This window comes from Arachis stenosperma, chromosome 10, assembly GCF_014773155.1.
Source record: "Arachis stenosperma cultivar V10309 chromosome 10, arast.V10309.gnm1.PFL2, whole genome shotgun sequence".
NCBI lineage: Eukaryota > Viridiplantae > Streptophyta > Magnoliopsida > Fabales > Fabaceae > Arachis > Arachis stenosperma.
In genome coordinates this window covers 90,395,434-90,418,110 of record NC_080386.1, presented here as the reverse complement: position 1 = coordinate 90,418,110, position 22,677 = coordinate 90,395,434, and the positions used below count along the sequence as shown (strand labels likewise).

The following is a 22,677-nucleotide window of genomic DNA, read 5'->3' as shown; positions in this document are numbered from 1 at the left end:
GGTTCCTGCGCCTACTGGAATAGAATCCCTTGATCCTTTTGCGTTTGTCACTAACGCCCAACACTTGCAAGTCTGAAGTACGTCACAGTCATTCATTACCGGAATCCTACTCGGAATACCACAGACAAGGTTAGACTTTCCAAATTCCCAGGATCCTACTCGGAATACCACAGACAAGGTGAGACTTTCCGGATCCTCATAAATGCCGCCATCTATCTAGCTTATACCATGAAGATTCTGTTGGAGAATCTAAGAGACACACATTCAAGCTCTGGTTGCATGTAGAACGGAAGTGGTTGTCAATCACGCGCGTTCATAAGTGAGAATGATAATGAGGGTTATCTAATCATCACATTCATCATGTTCTTGGGTGCGAATGAATATCTTGGAATAAGAATAAGAGAGATTTGAATAAAAGAAAATAGAACTTCATTAATACTTGAGGTACAGCAGAGCTCCACACCCTTAATCTATGGTGTGCAGAAACTCCACCGTTGAAAATACATAAGCAAAAGGTTCAGGCATGGCCGAATGGCCAGCCCCCAAAACGTGATCACTCTATTCGAAATACAATCCACGAGCTGAGGCTTCTCTTGGAGTTGAACTCCGAGTTATGACGTGTTTTGGGCGTTCAACTCCGGATCATGACGTTTTTCTGGCGTTTAACTCCAGACAGCAGCATGTACTTGGCGTTCAACGCCAAGTTACGTCGTCATTCTTCGAATAAAGTATGGCTATTATATATTTCTGGAAAGCTCTGGATGTCTACTTTCCAACGCCGTTGAGAGCGCGCCAATTGGAGTTCTGTAGCTCTAAAAAATCCATTTCGAGTGCAGGGAGGTCAGAATCCAACAGCATCAGCAGTCCTTTTGTCAGCCTTTTTCAGAGTTTTGCTCAAATCCCTCAATTTCAGCCAGAAATTACCTGAAATCACAGAAAAACACACAAACTCATAGTAAAGTCCAGAAATGTGAATTTAACATAAAAACTAATGAAAACATCCCTAAAAGTAGCTCAATCTTACTAAAAACTATCTAAAAACAATGCCAAAAAGCGTATAAATTATCCGCTCATCAGTTAGTAACAAGGATAAAGATCCTTGGTGCACGAAATTGCAATCACACTTTTGCAACTCCGCACAACTAACCAGCAAGTGCACTGGGTCGTCCAAGTAATACCTTGCGTGAGCAAGGGTCGATCCCACGGAGATTGTCGGCTTGAAGCAAGCTATGGTTATCTTGTAAATCTTAGTCAGGATATCAGAAATTATCAGAATTGAGTGTAAAAGCAAAAGAACATGTAATGGTTACTTGTATTGCAATAATGGAGAATAGGTTGAGGTTTGGAGATGCTCCATCTTCTGAATTTCTGCTTTCCTACTGTCTTCTTCATCAAACACGCAAGTCTCCTTCCATGGCAAGCTCGTGTAGGGTTTCACCGTTGTCAATGGCTACCTCCCATCCTCGCAGTGAAAGCTAATGCACGCACTCTGTCACAGTACTGCCAATCACCGGTTTGGTTCCCTCCCCTACCGGAATAGAATCCCTCTTTTGCGTCTGTCACTAACGCCCAGTAGGTTACAGGTTTGAAGCACGTCACAGTCATTCAATCATTGAATCCTACTCAGAATACCACAGACAAGGTTTAGACCTTCCGGATTCTCTTGAATGCTGCTATCAGGTCCTGCCTATACCACGAAGATTCCGATTAAAGAACCCAAGAGATAACTACTCAATCTAAGATAGAACAGAGGTGGTTGTCAGGCACGTGTTCATAGTTGAGAATGATGATGATTGTCACGGATCATCACATTCATCCGGATTAAGAACAAGTGTTATCTTAGAATGGAAGCAAGCATGATTGAATGAGAAACAGTAGTAATTGCATTAATCCATCAAGACACAGCAGAGCTCCTCACCCCCAACCATGGGGTTTAGAGGCTCATACTGTGGAAAGAAACGTGTACAAAATGTTATGAGGTCATAAGGTACGGATACAATGTCAAAAGATCCTATAAGTAGTAAAAGCTAGTATCCTAAGGTTTACAGAAATAAGTAAATGACAGAAAAATCCACTTCCGGGCCCACTTGGTGTGTGCTTGGGCTGAGCAATGAAGGAATTTCGTGTAGAGACCTTTTCTGGAGTTAAACGCCAGCTTTCATGCCAGTTTGGGCGTTTAACTCCAAATTTTATGCCAGTTCCGGCGTTTAACGCTGGAATTTCTGTAGGTGACTTTGAGCGCCGGTTTGGGCCATCAAATCTTGGGCAAGTATGGACTATTATATATTGCTGGAAAGCCCAGGATGTCTAATTTCCAATGCCGTTGAGAGCGCGCCAATTGGGCTTCTGTAGCTCCAGAAAATCCACTTTGAGTGCAGGGAGGTCAGAATCCAACAGCATCTGCAGTCCTTTTCAGTCTCTGGATCAGATTTTTGCTCAGGACCCTCAATTTCAGTCAGAAAATACCTGAAATCATAGAAAAACACAAACTCATAGTAAAGTCCAGAAAAGTGAATTTTAATTAAAACTAATAAAAATATACTAAAAACTAACTAAAAGATACTAAAAACATACTAAAAACAATGCCAAAAAGCATACAAATTATCCGCTCATCACAACACCAAACTTAAATTGTTGCTTGTCCCCAAGCAACTGAAAATCAAAATAGGATAAAAAGAAGAGACATACTATAGATTCCAAATATCAAAGAAACATAGCTCCAATTAGATGAGCGGGACTAGTGGCTTTTTGCCTCCGAACAGTTTTGGCATCTCACTCTATCCTTTGAAGTTCAGAATGATTAGCATCTATAAGAACTCAGAACTCAGATAGTGTTATTGATTCTCCTAGTTAAGTATATTGATTCTTGAACATGGCCAGTGTATGAGTCTTGGCTGTGGCCCAAAGCACTCTGTCTTCCAGTATTACCACCGGATACATACATGCCACAGACACATAATTGGGTGAACCTCTTTAGATTGTGACTCAGCTTTGCTAAAGTCCCCAATTAGAGGTGTCCAGGGTTCTTAAGCACACTCTTGTTGCCTTGGATCACAACTTTATTTCCTTCTCTTTTTCTCCTTTTTTTCGATTTTTTTTTCACTGCTTTTCTTGCTTCAAGAATCAATTTAATGATTTTTCAGATCCTCAATAACAGTTCTCTTTCTCCTCATTCTTTCAAGATCCAACAATTTTAACATTCTCAAAGCAACAAATTCAAAAGACATATGCACTGTTCAAGCATTCATTCAGAAAACAAAAAGTATTGTCACCACATCAAACTAATTCAGCTAGTTTCAGAGATAAATTTCGAAACCCTGTACTTCTTGTTCTTTTGTGATTAAAGCATTTTTCTTTTAAGAGAGGTGATGGATTCATAGGACATTCATAGCTTTAAGGCATAAACTTAAATTTTATTAATTATGAACTAAGAACAAGACTCAAATATAGATATAAGATGAAACTAACTAAAAAATTATAAATAGAAAATAAAACAAAAAAAACGCAAACATAGGCTTCTAATGATAGAGGTTTTCACAGAGTTAGGACTCAACAACCTTGATTTTGAGAAGTGGATGCTCCCTCAGCTTGAGAGGAGAGCTTTTGGCGTTTCATCTCTTGGATTTCACGCCCCTGCTTCTCTTGTTCCTTCAGCAATTTGCAGAGCATGCAGTTTTGATTCTGCTGTTCTTCCTTCAGTTGCTCCATAGTCTCTTGCAACTTGTTAATAGATGCTTCTAGGTTGGCCCAGTAGCCAATTTCAGGGAGTTCAGGGAGGAACTCATGCGCCCTCCTTTTGATGGAGTTGTCTTGCACTTGTCCTTCCATTGACTTCTTGGTGATTGGGTGTTCAATGGGTATGAACTCATCTACTCCCATCTTCACCCCAGCCTCTTTGCAGAGCAAGGAAATCAAGCTTGGATAAGCCAATTTGGCTTCAGTGGAATTCTTATTTGCAATTGTGTAAATCTCACAAGCAATCACATGATGGACCTCCACCTCTTTTCCAAGCATAATGCAATGAATCATCACTGCTCTCTTGATGGTGACCTCAGAACGGTTGCTAGTGGGCAATATGGAATGCCCAATAAAGTCTAGCCAACCTCTTGCAATTGGTTTGAGGTCTCCCCTCTTGAGTTGGTTTGGGACACCCTTAGAATTGGTTATCCACTTAGTTCCAGGGAGGCATATGTCCTCTAGAACCTGATCCAACCCTTATCTACTCTCACCATCCTCCTATTAAAGGAATCAGGATCATCTTGCAGTTGAGGCAACTTGAATATTTCTCTTATTTTGTCCAGATGGAAGTATATAACTTTCCCTCTGACCATGGTTCTATGGGTATGGTAAGCAGTTCCAGTCATTCTCTGCTTATCTGTTAGCCACAGATTTGAGTAGAATTCCTGAACCATGTTCCTTCCAACCTTTGTCTCAGGATTGGTTAGAACTTCCCATCCTCTGTTTCGAATTTGCTCTTGGATCCCCGGATATTCATCTTCTTTCAGATCAAATTTAACTTCCGGGATCACTGACCTCAGACCCATTATTTTATGATAATGGTCTTCATGTTCTTTGGTTAAGAACTTCTCTTCATTCCAAAGATTCTTTGGATTATTCTCTTTCTTGCCTCTTAAATTGGTTTGTTTTCCCTTAGGAGCCATGATATTGATGGATCTTGGCTTAGTGATCACGGAAAAGCACACCAAACTTAGAGGTTTGCTTGTCCTCAAGCAAAAGAGAAGAGAGAAGAGAGGGGGAGGAAGAGAAAATTCGAATGGTGTGGTTGGAAGAGTGGAACAAACGTGTATTTATAAGGTGGGGAGGGGAGTTTTTCGAAAACAAAGAGGAATTTGAAAGTAAATTTGAGAAGATTTGAGAAGAAATTGAGAAAAGGGTGAAATTTTTGAACAATGTTTGTAATTGATTTGAAATAAATTTGAAAAAAAAGGTTTTGATTTTTGAAGATTTGGAAGTGAATGATGAATGATTGAAGTGTGATTTTGTAGAAAAGTATGGGTGAGAAAAGGAAAGTTTGAAAAAAAATCTGATTTGAAAACAAAATTGTGGTCCCCCCACCAAGCTGGCGTTAAACGCCCAGAATGGCACCCATTCTGGCGTTTAACGCCCATCTGTTGCCCCACTTGGGCGTTTAACGCCCAGCCAGGTACCCTGGCTGGCGTTAAACGCCAGAAATTCTTCCTCACTGGGCGTTTTTCCAAAACGCCCAGGATGCTGCACACCTGGCGTTAAACGCCCAGAATGGTGCCCATTCTGGCGTTTAACGCCCAAAATGGTACCATTACTGGTGTTAAACGCCCAGAATGGTGCCCATTCTGGCGTTTAACGCCCAAAATGCCCCTTACTGGCGTTTTTTCACCAGTAAGCTCATTTTCTCTGCTTTTTGAGCTGAATCCTTCTGTAACTCTGTGAATTCCTTCATTTTTGATACTTGCCTCTGTAAGAACTAATCATACACCTTCCTAATGACTGGGTTGCCTCCCAGCAAGCGCTTCTTTACTGTCTTTAGCTGGACTTTCACTGAGAATCACTCAAGTCTCAGTTTTGAGCATTCCTGCTCAAAATTTCCTTCAAGATAGTGCTTGATCCTCTGTCCATTAACAATGAACTTCTTGTCAGAATCAATATCCTGAAGCTCAACATATCCATATGGTGATACTCCTGTAATCACATACGGACCCCTCCACCGGGATTTGAGTTTTCCTGGAAACAATTTGAGCCTGGAGTTGAAGAGCAGAACTTTCTGTCCTGGCTCAAAGACTCTGGTTGACAATCTCTTGTCATGCCACTTCTTTGCCTTTTCCTTATAAATTTTTGCATTTTCAAAGGCATTGAGTCTGAACTCCTCTAGCTCATTTAGCTGGAGCAGTCTTTTCTCACCAGCTAACTGTGCATCCATGTTAAGGAATCTGGTTGCCCAGTAGGCTTTATGTTCCAGTTCCACAGGCAAATGACAGGCCTTCCCATACACCAATTGGTATGGAGAGGTTCCTATAGGAGTCTTGAATGCTGTTCTGTATGCCCACAGAGCATCATCCAAGCTCTTTGCCCAATCCTTTCTTCGGGCCATCACAGTCCGTTCCAGGATTCTTTTTAGCTCTCTGTTAGAGACTTCAGCTTGCCCATTTGTCTGTGGATGATACGGAGTTGCCACTTTATGGCTGATTCCATATCTAACCATAGCAGAGTATAGCTGTTTGTTGCAGAAATGAGTGCCCCCATCACTGATTAGCACTCTGGGGACGCCAAACCTGCTGAAAATGTTTTTCTGGAGGAATTTCAGCACGGTTTTAGTATCATTAGTGGGTGTAGCAATTGCTTCTACCCACTTAGATACGTAGTCCACTGCCACCAGAATGTAAGTGTTTGAGTATGATGGTGGGAATGGTCCCATGAAATCAATTCCCCATACATCAAACAATTCTATCTCTAATATTCCTTGTTGAGGCATGGCATATCCGTGAGGCAGGTTACCAGCTCTTTGGCAACTGTCACAGTTACGCACAAACTCTCGGGAATCTTTATAGAGAGTAGGCCAGTAGAAGCCGCACTGGAGAACTTTAGTGGCTGTTCGCTCACTTCCAAAATGCCCTCCATACTGTGATCCATGGCAGTGCCATAGGATCCTTCGTGCTTCCTCTCTGGGTACACACCTGCGGATCACTCCGTCAGCACATCTCTTAAAGAGATATGGTTCATCCCAAAGGTAGTACTTGGCATCTGAAATCAGTTTCTTTCTCTGCACATAACTGTACTCTTTGGGTATGAACCTCACAGCTTTATAGTTTGCAATATCTGCAAACCATGGAGCTTCCTGAATGGCAAAGAGTTGCTCATCTGGGAAAGTCTCAGAGATCTCAGTAGAAGGGAGGGACGCCCCAGCTACTGGTTCTATTCTGGACAGATGATCAGCTACTTGGTTCTCTGTCCCTTTTCTGTCTCTTATTTCTATATCAAACTCTTGCAGAAGCAACACCCATCTTATAAGCCTGGGTTTTGAATCCTGCTTTGTGAGTAAGTATTTAAGAGCAGCATGGTCAGTGTACACAATCACCTTTGATCCCACTAGGTAGGATCTAAACTTGTCAATGGCATAGACCACTGCAAGCAACTCTTTTTCTGTGGTTGTGTAATTCTTCTGTGCATCATTTAGAACACGGCTAGCATAATAAATGACATGCAGAAGTTTGTTATGCCTCTGTCCCAACACTGCACCAATGGCATGATCACTGGCATCACACATTAATTCAAATGGTAATGCCCAATCTGGTGCAGAGATGACTGGTGCTGTGACCAGCTTAGCTTTCAGGGTCTCAAATGCCTGCAGACACTGTGTGTCAAACACAAATGGTGTGTCAGCAGCTAACAGGTTACTCAGAGGTTTAGCAATTTTCGAAAAATCCTTGATAAACCTTCTGTAGAATCCTGCATGCCCCAGAAAGCTTCTGATTGCCTTAACATTGGCAGGTGGTGGTAATTTTTCAATTACCTCTACCTTTGCCTTATCCACCTCTATTCCCCTGCTTGAAATTTTGTGCCCAAGGACAATTCCTTCAGTCACCATAAAGTGACATTTCTCCCAGTTTAAAACCAGGTTAGTCTCTTGGCATCTTTTCAGGACAAGTGATAGGTGGTTAAGACAGGAGCTGAATGAGTCTCCATACACTGAGAAGTCATCCATGAAGACTTCCAGAAATTTCTCTACCATATCTGAGAAGATAGAGAGCATGCACCTCTGAAAGGTTGCAGGTGCATTGCACAGACCAAAAGGCATCCTCCTGTAGGCAAACACGCCAGAAGGGCAGGTGAATGCTGTTTTCTCTTGGTCCTGGGGATCTACTGCAATTTGGTTATAGCCTGAATAGCCATCCAAAAAGCAGTAATAATCATGACCAGCTAATCTTTCTAGCATTTGGTCTATGAATGGTAAAGGAAAATGATCCTTTCTGGTGGCTGTATTGAGCCTTCTGTAGTCAATACACATGCGCCATCCTGTGACTGTCCTTGTAGGAACCAGTTCATTTTTTTCATTATGAACAACTGTCATGCCTCCCTTTTTGGGAACAACTTGGACAGGGCTCACCCAGGGGCTATCAGAAATAGGATAAATAATCCCAGCCTCTAGTAATTTAGTGACCTCTTTCTGCACCACCTCCTTCATGGCTGGATTTAGCCTCCTCTGTGGTTGAACCACTGGTTTGGCATTATCCTCCAACAGGATCTTGTGCATGCATCTAGCTGGACTAATGCCCTTGAGATCACTTATGGACCACCCAAGAGCTGTCTTGTGTGTCCTTAGCACTTTAATCAGTGCTTCCTCTTCCTGTGGATTTAAAGCAGAGCTTATAATCACTGGAAAAGTGTCACCCTCTCCCAGAAATGCGTATTTCAGGGATGATGGTAGTGGTTTGAGTTCAGGCTTAGGAGGCTTATCCTCCTCCTGAGGAATTTTCGAAAATTCCTTTGCCTCCTCTGGCTCTTCCTGATCAGTTTGAGCATCTTTGAAGATGTCCTCAAGTTCTGATTCTAGGCTTTCAGCCATATTGATCTCTTCTACCAGAGAGTCAATAATGGCAGCGCCCATGCAGTCCTCTGGTGTGTCTGGATGCTGCATTGCTTTTACAGCATTCAACTTGAACTCATCCTCATTGACTCTCAAGGTTACTTCCCCTTTTTGTACATCAATGAGAGTTCGTCCAGTTGCTAGGAATGGTCTTCCTAGAATGAGGGTTGCACTCTTGTGCTCCTCCATTTCCAGTACCACAAAGTCAGTTGGGAAGGCAAATGGCCCAACCTTGACAATCATGTCCTCTATTATGCCTGATGGGTATTTAATGGAGCCATCAGCAAGTTGGAGGCATATCCTGGTTGGTTTGACTTCTCCAATCAACCCAAGCTTTCTGATAGTGGATGCAGGTATTAAATTGATACTTGCTCCAAGATCACATAAGGCTGTCTTGGTGTAAGTGCCTTCCAATGTGCATGGTATCAGAAAGCTTCCAGGATCTTGAAGCTTTTCTGGTAAGCTTTTTAGAATGACTGCACTGCATTCTTCAGTGAGAAACACTTTTTCAGTTTCTCTCCAATCCTTCTTATGACTTAAGATCTCTTTCATGAACTTAGCATAAGAAGGTATTTGCTCAAGTGCCTCTGCAAAAGGAATCTTTATTTCAAGAGTCCTTAAATAGTCTGCAAAGCGGGCAAATTGCTTATCCTGTTCCACTTTGCGGAGTTTCTGAGGATAAGGCATCTTGGCTTGATATTCTTCAACCTTAGATGCTGCAGGTTTATTCCGTACAGAAGTGGTTGAAGAAGCCTTGTTAGAGGGATTACTGTCAGCACTCTCAGGTGTCTGATCCTCCCTTGGCGTTTGGACGCCAGAATTGGGTGGAAAATGGGCGTTTAACGCCAGCTTTTCCCCCTTTTCTGGCGTTTGAACGCCAGAACTGGGCAAGGAATGGGCGTTTAACGCCAGCTTTCCTTCCCTTTCTGGCGTTTGAACGCCAATATTCCTCTCTGGGCTCTCACTGTCCTCAGAGGGATTTTGAACAGTGGTTTGGTTGTCCTCTGTCAATTGTTCCTTATTTGGCCTTTTGCTCGTTTGAACAATGTTATTCAAGGTCTTTCCACTCCTCAATTGAACTGCTTGACACTCCTCTGTTATTTGTTTAGATATTTGCTGTTTTGCTTGATTCAACTGTAGTTCTATGCTCTTATTAGCAACTTTAGTTTCATGGAGCATCTCTTTAAATTCTGCTAACTGTTCAGTCATCAGGAGTAGTTGTTGATTAAGCTCCATTATCTGTTCTTGAGGATTAGAGTCAGTGACTATTGTCATGACTTCTTCTTCTGGAGAGAACTCATTGCTAGAGTACAGATATTGGTTTCTAGCAACAGTGTCTATAAGCTCTTGAGCTTCTTCAATTGTCTTCCTCATGTGTATAGATCCACCAGCTGAGTGGTCTAAAGACATCTGAGCTTTTTCTGTAAGCCCATAGTAGAAAATGTCTAACTGTACCCACTCTGAAAACATTTCAGAGGGACATTTTCTTAGCATACCTCTATACCTCTCCCAGGCATTATAAAGGGATTCATGATCCTCTTGTTTAAAGCCTTGGATGTCCAGCCTTAGCTGTGTCATCCTCTTTGGAGGGTAAAAATGATTCAGGAATTTGTCTGATAACTGTTTCCATGTCTTTATGCTTGCTGTAGGTTGGTTATTTAACCACCTTTTAGCTTGATCTTTTACAGCAAATGGAAACAGTAATAGTCTGTAGACATCCTGATCCACCTCTTTATCATGTACTGTGTCAGCAATTTGTAAAAACTGTGCCAGAAACTCAGTAGGTTCTTCCTGTGGAAGACCGGAATACTGGCAATTTTGCTGCACTATGATAATGAGTTGAGGATTTAGCTCAAAGCTGCTTGTTTTAATGGGAGGTATACAAATGCTACTCCCATATGCAGCTGTAATGGGGTTAGCATAAGACCCCAGAGTCCTTTTGGACTGATTAATTCCACTTAAGTCCATGATGGACAAAAGAGAAATGATAATAATTGCAAAGAGATAAATTTTGTTTATTTATTTATTTATTTTTTTTTTTGAAATAACCGAAAAAAAATAAAATAAAAAGAAAAATAAAATAAAAAAAATTCGAAAATCAAAAGGGAAAATGAGATCAAAGCAAATTGAGAACTGAATCAATTAGTAAAAAAAAGATTTTGAAAACAGCAATTAAGAAGATATGATTGAAAAAATTTTATGAAAAAAGATTTGATTTTTAAAAAGAGGAAAGAGAAAAAACACAAAAAGACACCAAACTTAAAATTTTTAGAAATCAAACACTAAATTTTCGAAAATTTTAAGAGAAAAACACAAAGAGGACACCAAACTTAGAATTTTTATGAATCAAAAAGGGACTAAGAACATGCAAAAACGAAAATTTAAAAGAAAAACAAAAGCATGCAATTGACACCAAACTTAGAATATGAAACTAGACTCAACTAAAAGACTCTAAACCAACAAAAATAAAACAGTCCTAATCTAAGCAACAAGATAAGCCGTCAGTTGTCCAAACTCGAACAATCCCCGGCAACGGCGCCAAAAACTTGGTGCACGAAATTGCAATCACACTTTTGCAACTCCGCACAACTAACCAGCAAGTGCACTGGGTCGTCCAAGTAATACCTTGCGTGAGCAAGGGTCGATCCCACGGAGATTGTCGGCTTGAAGCAAGCTATGGTTATCTTGTAAATCTTAGTCATGATATCAGAAATTATCAGAATTGAGTGTAAAAAGCAAAAGAACATGTAATGGTTACTTGTATTGCAATAATGGAGAATAGGTTGAGGTTTGGAGATGCTCCATCTTCTGAATTTCTGCTTTCCTACTGTCTTCTTCATCAAACACGCAAGTCTCCTTCCATGGCAAGCTCGTGTAGGGTTTCACCGTTGTCAATGGCTACCTCCCATCCTCGCAGTGAAAGCTAATGCACGCACTCTGTCACAGTACTGCCAATCACCGGTTTGGTTCCCTCCCCTACCGGAATAGAATCCCTCTTTTGCGTCTGTCACTAACGCCCAGTAGGTTACAGGTTTGAAGCACGTCACAGTCATTCAATCATTGAATCCTACTCAGAATACCACAGACAAGGTTTAGACCTTCCGGATTCTCTTGAATGCTGCTATCAGGTCCTGCCTATACCACGAAGATTCCGATTAAAGAACCCAAGAGATAACTACTCAATCTAAGATAGAACAGAGGTGGTTGTCAGGCACGTGTTCATAGTTGAGAATGATGATGATTGTCACGGATCATCACATTCATCCGGATTAAGAACAAGTGTTATCTTAGAATGGAAGCAAGCATGATTGAATGAGAAACAGTAGTAATTGCATTAATCCATCAAGACACAGCAGAGCTCCTCACCCCCAACCATGGGGTTTAGAGGCTCATACTGTGGAAAGAAACGTGTACAAAATGTTATGAGGTCATAAGGTACGGATACAATGTCAAAAGATCCTATAAGTAGTAAAAGCTAGTATCCTAAGGTTTACAGAAATAAGTAAATGACAGAAAAATCCACTTCCGGGCCCACTTGGTGTGTGCTTGGGCTGAGCAATGAAGGAATTTCGTGTAGAGACCTTTTCTGGAGTTAAACGCCAGCTTTCATGCCAGTTTGGGCGTTTAACTCCAAATTTTATGCCAGTTCCGGCGTTTAACGCTGGAATTTCTGTAGGTGACTTTGAGCGCCGGTTTGGGCCATCAAATCTTGGGCAAAGTATGGACTATTATATATTGCTGGAAAGCCCAGGATGTCTACTTTCCAATGCCGTTGAGAGCGCGCCAATTGGGCTTCTGTAGCTCCAGAAAATCTACTTTGAGTGCAGGGAGGTCAGAATCCAACAGCATCTGCAGTCCTTTTCAGTCTCTGGATCAGATTTTTGCTCAGGACCCTCAATTTCAGTCAGAAAATACCTGAAATCACAGAAAAACACACAAACTCATAGTAAAGTCCAGAAAAGTGAATTTTAATTAAAAACTAATAAAAATATACTAAAAACTAACTAAAAGATACTAAAAACATACTAAAAACAATGCCAAAAAGCATACAAATTATCCGCTCATCAATCCTTAACCATCAAACCTTGCCATGACCTTTTTATCATTTGAGTTCTATTTACTTTTCTTGTCTCTTATTCCAAAACACCAAAAGATACAATCCATAACCAATAATTAAGCACACATCCCTACAATTCCTTTAGAGACGACCCGAGGTTTAAATACTTCGATTTATTTTTATTGGAATTTGTACTTGTGACAAAAAAATTTTTGATTGAGGAATTGTTTGTTGGTTTAGAACTATACTTGCAACAAGATTTCTTTTGTGAAATTCTTTACCGACACAACAAATTTCCCTTCATCAAAATGGCGCCATTGCCGGAGAATTGCAATTGTGTGCCTTGTTATTGGTTATTGTACATATGTTGATATTGTATATATCTTGATTTTTGGTTGTTTTGCTAGTTTTAGGATCTAGTTTCCCTTGTTTCTTGTTAGTTTTTGTTTTTCTTTTCTCTTTTCACTATGAATTCTCATCATTTTGGCTATGAGTTTGGTTACAATTATGTTGTAGATAATGGAGATTACAATGACAACATGCATCAAGGATGGAACAATCAAAGATGGGAGGAGCCTTAAGAAATTTTTCAATATATTTTGCCTTGATTTGAATGGATTCTAGCATATGATCTCACACTTAAGCACCCAAATAGCATACTTTTGTGTTTGATCCCTAATTTGATCCTAAATGTGAAAACATGCAATTTTGTGCTTTGATAGAGCGATTTAATTCCACTTTTATTCCATTCAATGTCGTGATATGATTTGTAAGTGATTTCAGGCCTTGAAGGCAAGAATGGATGGCCAAAAGTGGAGGAAAGCATGTACAAGGGAGAAAACATGAAGAAAACAAGAAAAAGCACACACAGCGAAGTGTGCGTGCGCACAACCTTGCGTGCGTATGCACAAGTGAGAATTTCCATGTGTGCGTGCGCACGAGCACCTGTGCCTACGCACAGGTCAATTTTCAGCTGAGTGTGCGGACGCACACACTGCATGTGATTGCATTAATGAATCACATGCTACGCGAATTTGGAGGCCCTTGGCTCATTTTTGGAAGGCTGAAATGCTATTTTGGAGTGCTATATAAAGGAGACTTCAGCACTTATCAAAGGGGGGCACATTAGGACATAGGCATAATTTTCCATAGTTTTTCATAGTATTAGGAGTAGGAGTAGTGTAGAATAGAGAGCTCTCCTAGGGTTTATGTAGTTTTCTTGTAGCATTTTATAGCAAGCCTTGATTTTGGATTTTACTTCTTCAATTGTGAGTACTCTTAATTTCCTCTTTAATTACATTGTCTGTACTTTCATTTGCCTTGGTTCAAGTTACTTTGTTCATATTTCCAATTTTGTGTTTCTTGAAGTTTTGATTGATGCATTTTATGTTTCATGCTCCCTTTATGTTTGATTGCTTGTTCACATTTGGTTTTATTGATAGTTGGTTATAGTTTTCTAATTTCCCTTGCAATTTCTCATCTTTTACTTTTATGCACACAAGGTGTTTGTGAAAATGCCAACTTTAAGTTTTGAGTAGACTTTTCCACCTTGGCTTGTGGTTTGAGTTCCTAGGATACTAGAGTCATAATGTCAGACATTTAGTGGTAATTCGTGGGTAGTTAGTTGATTCTTGTTTCTATTGATGCTAGCCTTTTATCAATTAGTTTGGTAAGTTAGCTAGGACTTATGGATTAAGGTCCATTATGCTTGCTTGACTTACTCCTCGATGGTTGGGGTTGACTAGGCAAGATTGACTCATGATAATAACTATAGTTGTGGTTATGGCGATGATAGGATTCCTTGAATCCTCATTCCCATGTCAAGGCTTCTTTATGCATTTATAGCATTTTCACTAGTTTTAATCTTATTCACTTTCACTTGCATTAATTACCAATTTTGATCATCTCTTTGTTCTTTATTTCTTAAGTTCTTTTAATCTTTCATTTCTTGCTGAGAACCCCCCTTTTTACCTTAACAACCAAGGAAGTAACACTTCAATTGTGTCCTAGAGAGAACGACCCGAGGTTTAAATACTCTCGGTTAATTAGAATTTGTAAACATTTGATTAAGAGAATTCATTGTTGGTTTGGACTATGCTACCAACGAATCGATTCTTGTTTTGATCGATTCCAAACCGGCAATAGTTCTCTTGCCAATGACTTTAGTGTGTATGGTGATTCATTTAGCCTTTACTTGGACAGTTTATCTAGAGTATTAGACAGGTGTGTTAGTTCAAACTTTGTATTAAATTTTGAAAAATGTCATTTTATGGTTGAACAAGGTATTTTTCTAGGAAAGGTATTTTTTCAGTTGATCCAACAAAGGTAGATGTCATTTTTGGTTTACCTTACCCCTCTTCTGTGAGGGAAGTTCGCTCGTTTCTTGGTCATGCAGGTTTCTACCGGTGATTTATCAAGGACTTCAGTAAGGTAGCATTGCCCTTATTCTGACTACTGCAGAAAGATGTTGAGTTTGAGCTGAATGCGGACTGCAAGGAGGCGTTTGATAAACTGAAGACCGCCTTGACCCAAGCCCCTATTGTGAGAGGGCCTGACTGGAGTCAACCATTTGAGATAATGTGTGACGCCTCCAATTACGCAGTAGGAGCGACGCTGGCTCAGCGTGAAGGTAAGAACCCTTTTATAATTGCCTATGCATCTAAGACTTTAGACGCTGCTCAGTCTAATTATACTACCATTGAAAAAGAGCTTCTGGCTATTGTTTTTGCTCTGGAAAAATTCCGAGCCTACTTACTTGGTACTAAGGTGGTAGTATATTCAGATCATACAGCTCTAAAATATTTATTAGCTAAAAAAGAGTCCAAACCAAGGCTCATACGTTGGATATTGTTGCTGCAAGAATTTGATTTAGAAATTAAAGATAGGAGTGGTTCCCAGAATTTAGTGGCGGACCACTTGAGTTGCCTAGAGCACATTAAGAATGACTCCGCTCCTATCAATGATGCTTTTCCATTTGATAGCTTGCACGCAATATCTGAAGTAGTTCCTTGGTACACACCTATAGCTAATTATTTGGTCAGTCGCACCTTCCCTCCTGATTTTACCAAACATCAAAGGGACAAGCTTAAAAGTGAGTCCAAATATTATATATGAGAGTACCCATATTTATGGAGATGTGGTGCTGACTAGATAATTAGAAGGTGTGTGCCACAATCAGATTCCATTCAATTTTAGAGGCCTGCCACTCTTTCGAGAGTGGTGGACATTTTGGCCCTCAAAGAACAGCTAGAAAAATTTTAGTCTGTGGATTCTGGTGGCCCACACTATTTAAGGATGCCATTGCTTTATGTGAATCTTGTTCACTATGTCAGAGGTTTGGAAATATATCCAAGAGGGATGAGATGCCCCAAAAACTTATGTTGTTTTGTGAAATTTTTTATGTTTGGGGCATTGACTTCATGGGTCCATTTCCAAATTCTAATGGTTTCTTATATGTACTGTTACCTGTCGATTATGTTTCTAAATGGGTGGAAGCAATTCCTACCCGTACTGATGATGCTAACACTGTTGTCTCCTTTGTTCGCAATAATATTATCTGTCGCTTTGGATTACCACGAGCAATCGTGAGCGATCAAGGCACTCACTTCTGTAACAGGAGATTAACAGGTCTATTGAAGAAACATGGTATTGTTCACAAGGTGGCCACAGCTTACCACCCCCAGACCAATGGACAAGCCGAGGTGTCAAACAGAGAGATAAAGCGTATCCTGGAGAAGGTCGTCAAGCCTCATAGGAAAGACTGGAGTACAAGGCTTGCAGAGGTGCTTTGAGCATATCGGACTGCGTACAAGACACCAATCGAAATAAGTCCCTTCCACCTAGTCTACGGAAAGGCTTGTCACTTCCTAGTGGAGGTGGAACACAAGGCTTTCTGGGTAGTGCAGGAATGCAACATGGGATTCAAGAAAGCGGGGGCTGAAAGGAAGCTGCAACTACATGAACTAGAGTGCCTTCGCCTAGAAGCATATGAGAACTCCAGGCTAGACAAGGAGAAGGTGAGGGCTGTGCATGATAAGAATATCAAGCGAAGGGAGTTCAGACCTGGGGAGTTGGTCCTGCTTTACAACTCCAGGTTGAGACTCATGCTTGGAAAGCTGAGATCACGATGGGAAGGCCCCTATAGAGTGGAAAAGGCTGAGCCATATGGCGTCTTCCACATGAGTCACCCTTCAAGCCCCAATATCCGCAAGGTCAACGGTCACCGCTTGAAGCTTTACCATGGTGAGAAGATGAAGGATAGCAAGGAGTTGGAGATCCTCCTCTTGGAGGACCCACCTACAGAAGTAGACTGAGCTTGTGGAACGTCCAACTTAAGGACGTTAAAGAAAAGTGCTAGGTAGGAGACAACCCACCATGGTATGATTGTTCCTTTTCATTCTTAGTTTTATCTTGTTTTATGTTTACCAGTGTTCATTCATTCATTCTGCATTGTCACTTGCATACTGAAAAAAAAGAAGGGGGGATCGACGCGCAAGTGCCTAGTACACGTCCGCGTCCTTCGTGCCTGCGTAATATGTTAGACTGAATAGAGAGTTGCGCTGGAGCTGGGCAAGAAATGTGCTTTAGGCACAATCAATCCCATGCGTACACGTGCGTGTCGCTTCCTGATCTGGCAATCCACGCTGATAAACCCATATTTTATGATATAATTTGTGCTGAATTTAAGTGTTTTATTCAATCGTTCACCCACTTATGCTTGTGAAATTGCATGGTTTTACCTTCCCTTCCTTATTATGAGATGTATGTGAAAAACATGTTTTCTAGGCTTTAAAAGTATTAATTTTAATTATCTTTTATTGCCATTCGATGTCGTGATTCGTGTGTTGAGTAATTTCAGATCTTCTAAGGCAGGAATGACTTAAAGGATGAAAAGAAAACATGCGAAAATGGAAAGAAAGCATAAAACAGGGTTTTTGAAGAAACTGGCAGCAACGCGATCGCATGGGCGACGCGGCCGCATGCCAGCGCGAAATAGCAATGACGCGATCGCATGATTGACGCGATCGCGCGCCACAAGCGAAACGCATATGACGCGGACGCATGACTGAAGCGACCACGTGACAAGGAAAATTTCACATGACGCGATCGCGTGACCCACGCGGACGTGTGACAGAGGCCACGCACCAGAAATTACAGAAAGCGATCCCAGCGATTTCTGAAGCCCTTTTTGGCCCAAATCCAAGTCCAGAAAGCACAGACCGGAGGTTATGAAGTGGGGGAATGCATCCGAAAGGAGGGGAGCTCACCAATTAGTTACTTTTCATGATTTAGATGTAGTTTTGAGGGAGAGGTTCTCTCCTCTCTCTTAGGTTTTAGGATTAGGATTCCTCTTAAAGGATTTAGGATTTCAACTCTTCATCAGGTTCAATATTTCTTTTACTTTATATTTCTCTTTTACTTTCAGATACTTTAATGCTCTCATTTAATTACTTATGTTGCCAGATTGACTTATGAATTCTTTATATTTAGATTGATTTTCTCTTATTAATGCAATTGAGGTATTTCAGATCTAAGATTCTTATTTAACTTTTTATATTATTGGCTTTAATTGATTAACTGGAAGCTCTTGAGTTATCAACTATTCATGATTGATTGTTATGTCGGCTGATTAATTGGAATTCCACTAACTCTAGTCTTTCCTTAGGAGTTGGCTAGGACTTGGGAAATCTAACCAATTGGTTCACTTGACTTTCCCTTGCTTACGCAAAGGTTAACTAAGTGGGATTAACTTCCATTTTCATAGGAGTAACTAGGATAGGACTTCCGAATTTTCATATCTTGCCAAGAGTTTATTTTATAGTTAATTATTAATTTTATTTGTCATTTAATTTACTTGTTCCTCACTTTCAAAACCCCAATTTACAAAAACCCATAACCAATAATAAGAATATACCTCCCTGCAATTCCTTGAGAAGACGACCCGAGGTTTGAATACTCGGTTATCAATTTTAAAAAGGGTTTGTTACTTGTGACAACCAAAATGTTTGTAAGAAAGAACTTCTATTGGTTTAGGAGCTATACTTGCAACGAGTACCAAATTGTAAATATTCTTAGACCACGCAAAGTTCTTCTCTTCACACGCGTCCGCATCTATGGCGCGTCCCCGTCCATAAGGAAATCAGCGTAAAACCCTGTTCGACCTGAGAGTTGGGCTGGTCTGGGACTGGTACTGTGCTAGAGGCACTAACTCACCCACGAGTATGCGTCCTTAACGCATGCGCATCTGACGTGAGCGGAAATTGGCAAATTAAGAATTAATCCGAAAAATGGCGTTGTGAGTACAGTTCTTAACCAGCAAAAATCCACTCGTCAATTTAAAAAAGGGTTGTCACAAATTTTAGAAATAAAATACTGGGAGTATGAGTCCCAGGTCATCTCCCAACGAGTTGCAGGAAGATGTGCTATTTTATCAATCAGAGGTTTTCAAAAGGGGTTTTGAATTTGTTGAACAAAAAATTAAATTAGAGAATTTATATGATTTAAATAAAATCTTGACCGGGAGAAGATTAATTGGAAGTTCTATATTTGTTAGAATTTTATCAAGAGTAATTAATAATTAGTCATTGTTTTAATTTAGTTAACCCTCAACGAATGAAGGAAAGTCAAATTAAAAGTCAACTTCTATTCACAAGTCCTAATCCTCTCCCTTGGGAAGGGTTAGAGTTAGTGATTAACAAGTCAACCAACAATAAACCAATTACAATTGAACTCTTGAGTATTCTAACTCAAGGTTCTCCTTTTAATCATCTCCCAATCAAGTTGGAGAACTACTCACTCATCATAATTATAGACTTCACAGAATCAATGGGAAAAATAAAAGAAGACATAATAAATAATAATAAAAGGGATTAATTAAAAATAAAAATAGTTCTGTATTAATAACTTATGAAAATAATCCAATGTCAACTCTGGAGGAATTAAGAATATGGAAGAATAAATGAAAAGTAAATAACAAACTATAGTGACTAGTACCGGAGGTAGACTCTTCTCAAAAGCTAAAGCCAAAATCTTCAAAATCCTAATTATGAATGTTCAAGTGAGAAACCTAGGGGAGGAGTAAATTCAGATCTAAAAACTTGAAACTATGCGGAATGAATTGTTGTTTTGTCTCTGCATGTTCCCTGGCTCTAATTCCCTGACTTTTCTAATTCTGCAGATCGCGCACGTCACGCGGCCGTGTCGTACACGCATTTGCGTCACTCAGCGTTTTTCGTACCACGCGTGCGCGTCGTCCACGCATTCGCATCGTGCGTGCAGCTTCCAATCCGCGCGGTCGCGTCAGGCACGCGAGCACGTCATCGTGATTTCTTCCATTTCGCGCGGTCGCGTGAGCCCTGCGACCCCGTGACTTCTCGCTGGTCATCTCCTCAATTCCTTAAGTTCCTTCCATTTTTGCATGCTTTCTCTTCATTCCTTACGCCATTCCTGCCCTATGAAGCCTGAAACACTTAACACACATATCACGGCATCGAATGGTACGAAGGAAGATAAAAATATACAACTAAAAGATCTAAGGAAGCAAGTTTTTAATTATAGAATATTTTTGGGAAGGAATTGTAAATACATGCAAATCATATGAATAAGTGGGTGAAGACTTGATAAAACCACACAATTAAACACAATATGAATCACAAAATAGTGGTTTATCAACCTCCCCACACTTAAACATTAGCATGTCCTCATGCTAAGTTAAAGGAGATAAATATGAATGAATAGGAACATGTAAGACTCATGTAATGCAATGCAACCTATATTCATATGGATGCAACTATATGGTTTGTCTACATGATTAAAAATAGATAAGTTCTCTAAGACAAAACATGGGGCAGATTTCACTAATTCAAATCATATTTTAAAAGCATATAAATTTGTAAGAAGATAGCTCGTGAAAGCAGGGGATACAGGACTGAGCATTGAACCCTTACTGTTGGTGCGTATGCACTCTAATCAACTCTAGTATATGGGGTAATCGCTCTATCCTTCTCTAATCATGCTTTCAAAAATTTTGTTTTTCACCTAATCAATCAACAATTTTAAAATGCCCATGCAAACATCATGAGGTCTTTTCATGGTTGTAATGGGGCTAAGGTAAAGGTGAGGATACACATATGGCTAAGTGAGCTTGTATATTGAATCTTTAATTAATCTAAGCTCCTACCTAACATACATATACTCCATATAAATTTAATATTCATCTTAGCTACCCAAAATGTCCTTTTCACATTCCATATTCATGTATCAACCTTTATTTTAATTTTTATCACATGTGCATTGATTATTAATTCTGACTTAACATTGGGATGATTTTGTCCCCTTATTCACTAAAATAAAGAATATATACATACATATATATATATATATATATATATATATATATATATATTGTATAGCTTATCAATGCACATAGATTTGTAATACTTTTTTTTGTTTATAGTTTACATGAATAGGTACCCAAATTTCCTTTATGACATATTTTCCTATTACCCTTTATTCCCACAATTTTCCCATACTCAGTTGATACACATTCTATCTTAAGCTAACCAAAGATTCAATTGGGATTTTTCATTATTTTTCTGCTTAAGGCTAGTAATGTGGTAAAATATAGAACATATGGGATTAAAATGACTCAAAGTGGTTAACAAAGGTAATTAAGAGGGTTGGCTTATTTGGGATATGTGAGCTAAACAAACAATGGCCTCAATCATATACATGTACATAACACATTAATATTGGACATATAGGATAAAACAAAATTCAAATTACAATCATAGAGAAGAAAACACACAAGAAGTAAAAATGTTTATGGTTAAATAGTGTAACCATGTATTTAGGCTTAAAGTCTCACGGGTTGTGTGTTCTTTTAGCTCAAAAATCCTATTCCAATTTCAGCTTCAAACAAATTTAACATAAATGTTTTGATTTAATTTAGTGAAATTTTGAAAAATATGTGGTCTTAAAAGAAACTTATTGTCTTTTCAATCAGGTAGAACATGCATGCAAATAACCTACTAATATGCAATCTATCTTACACTAAAGAGAAAGAAATTGGTGTTAGGGGAAAAGAATTACCTCCAGAAGTCAGGTACTGACCGACCTCCCCACACTTAAGGCTTTGCACCGTCCTCGGTGCCATCTGTCAGGAACAATGGTGGGCTGGTGGCAGTATCTCCACAGTCGGGACTGTTATGGCTCCCTGTGCTGGTGAAGGAAGTGGAGTTCGGAGTGCTTGGGTCCTCGTCAGGTCTATGGTTGCCTGTGAGTAGCTCCTTGAGGTATTTGAATCGGCGGTGGTTGCGGTGCTCTCGGAGCTTTGCTTTCTGGTCTTGTTGGTCCAACTTCTTCAGTATTTGATGCAGCAGCTGACTAGTAGAAGGTGGAATGTCTGCAGCATCGTCTGTAGACTGGCTGGTAGTGGCAAGTGGTGGCCTGAGATATCTCCTGTTAGGGACGTACTGATCATCCCGTGGAAGTATGGCTTTGGTGTCTCCAGCTTTGTAGGATACTCCGGCTGCTGAGATAAGATACGAGACCAAGTCGGGGAAAGGAAGGTTGCCTGCAATTTACACGTGTCCTATAGCATTCTGGATGTGCCTTGGTAGATTTAGAGGCTGGTCTGTGAGGATGCACCATAGTAGAACGGCCATGTCTGTGGTGAAGGAGGACTCATGAGTGCTCGGAAAGATATAATGGGACATAATCTGTACCCATACGTGAGCCTCTAAGGTGAGTGCGGAAGCCGATATTCCCTTAGGATGGGAACGATGGTAACCGAAGATCCATTTGCGGCCAGGTTGTGCGATAATTCTGAGAATAGCGTCCCAGTCAAATTTGTACGCCTGGCGCTTGAGTGCGGCTTCTTGAAATGCGTCCAATCCTTCTGGAGCAGGGGGAAGATCTAAGGCTCACTGAATGGCCTCTTCTGTAATGGGGACTTGCTTCTGACGGACATAAACAGACTGCAGGGTCGGCAGGTGGAAGTTGGAGTAGAACTCAATTACCCAAGAAAGATTAACCTGTC

General features: G+C 40.2%; 1 protein-coding gene across 1 annotated transcript; it reads left to right on the top strand.

Annotated features, from left to right (window-relative positions):
* Positions 1–16,552: 16,552 nt before the first annotated feature.
* On the top strand, positions 16,553–16,951 carry LOC130957329 (uncharacterized). Its single transcript, XM_057884197.1, has one exon. It carries the CDS (start codon positions 16,553–16,555, stop codon positions 16,949–16,951), a length of 399 nt encoding a protein of 132 aa, XP_057740180.1.
* Positions 16,952–22,677: the final 5,726 nt, after the last annotated feature.

What these genes read in the sequence shown, in the direction of transcription:
- LOC130957329 (XM_057884197.1), top strand. Translation starts at nt 16,553, where the DNA reads ATGGGATTCAAGAAAGCGGGGGCTGAAAGGAAGCTGCAACTACATGAA.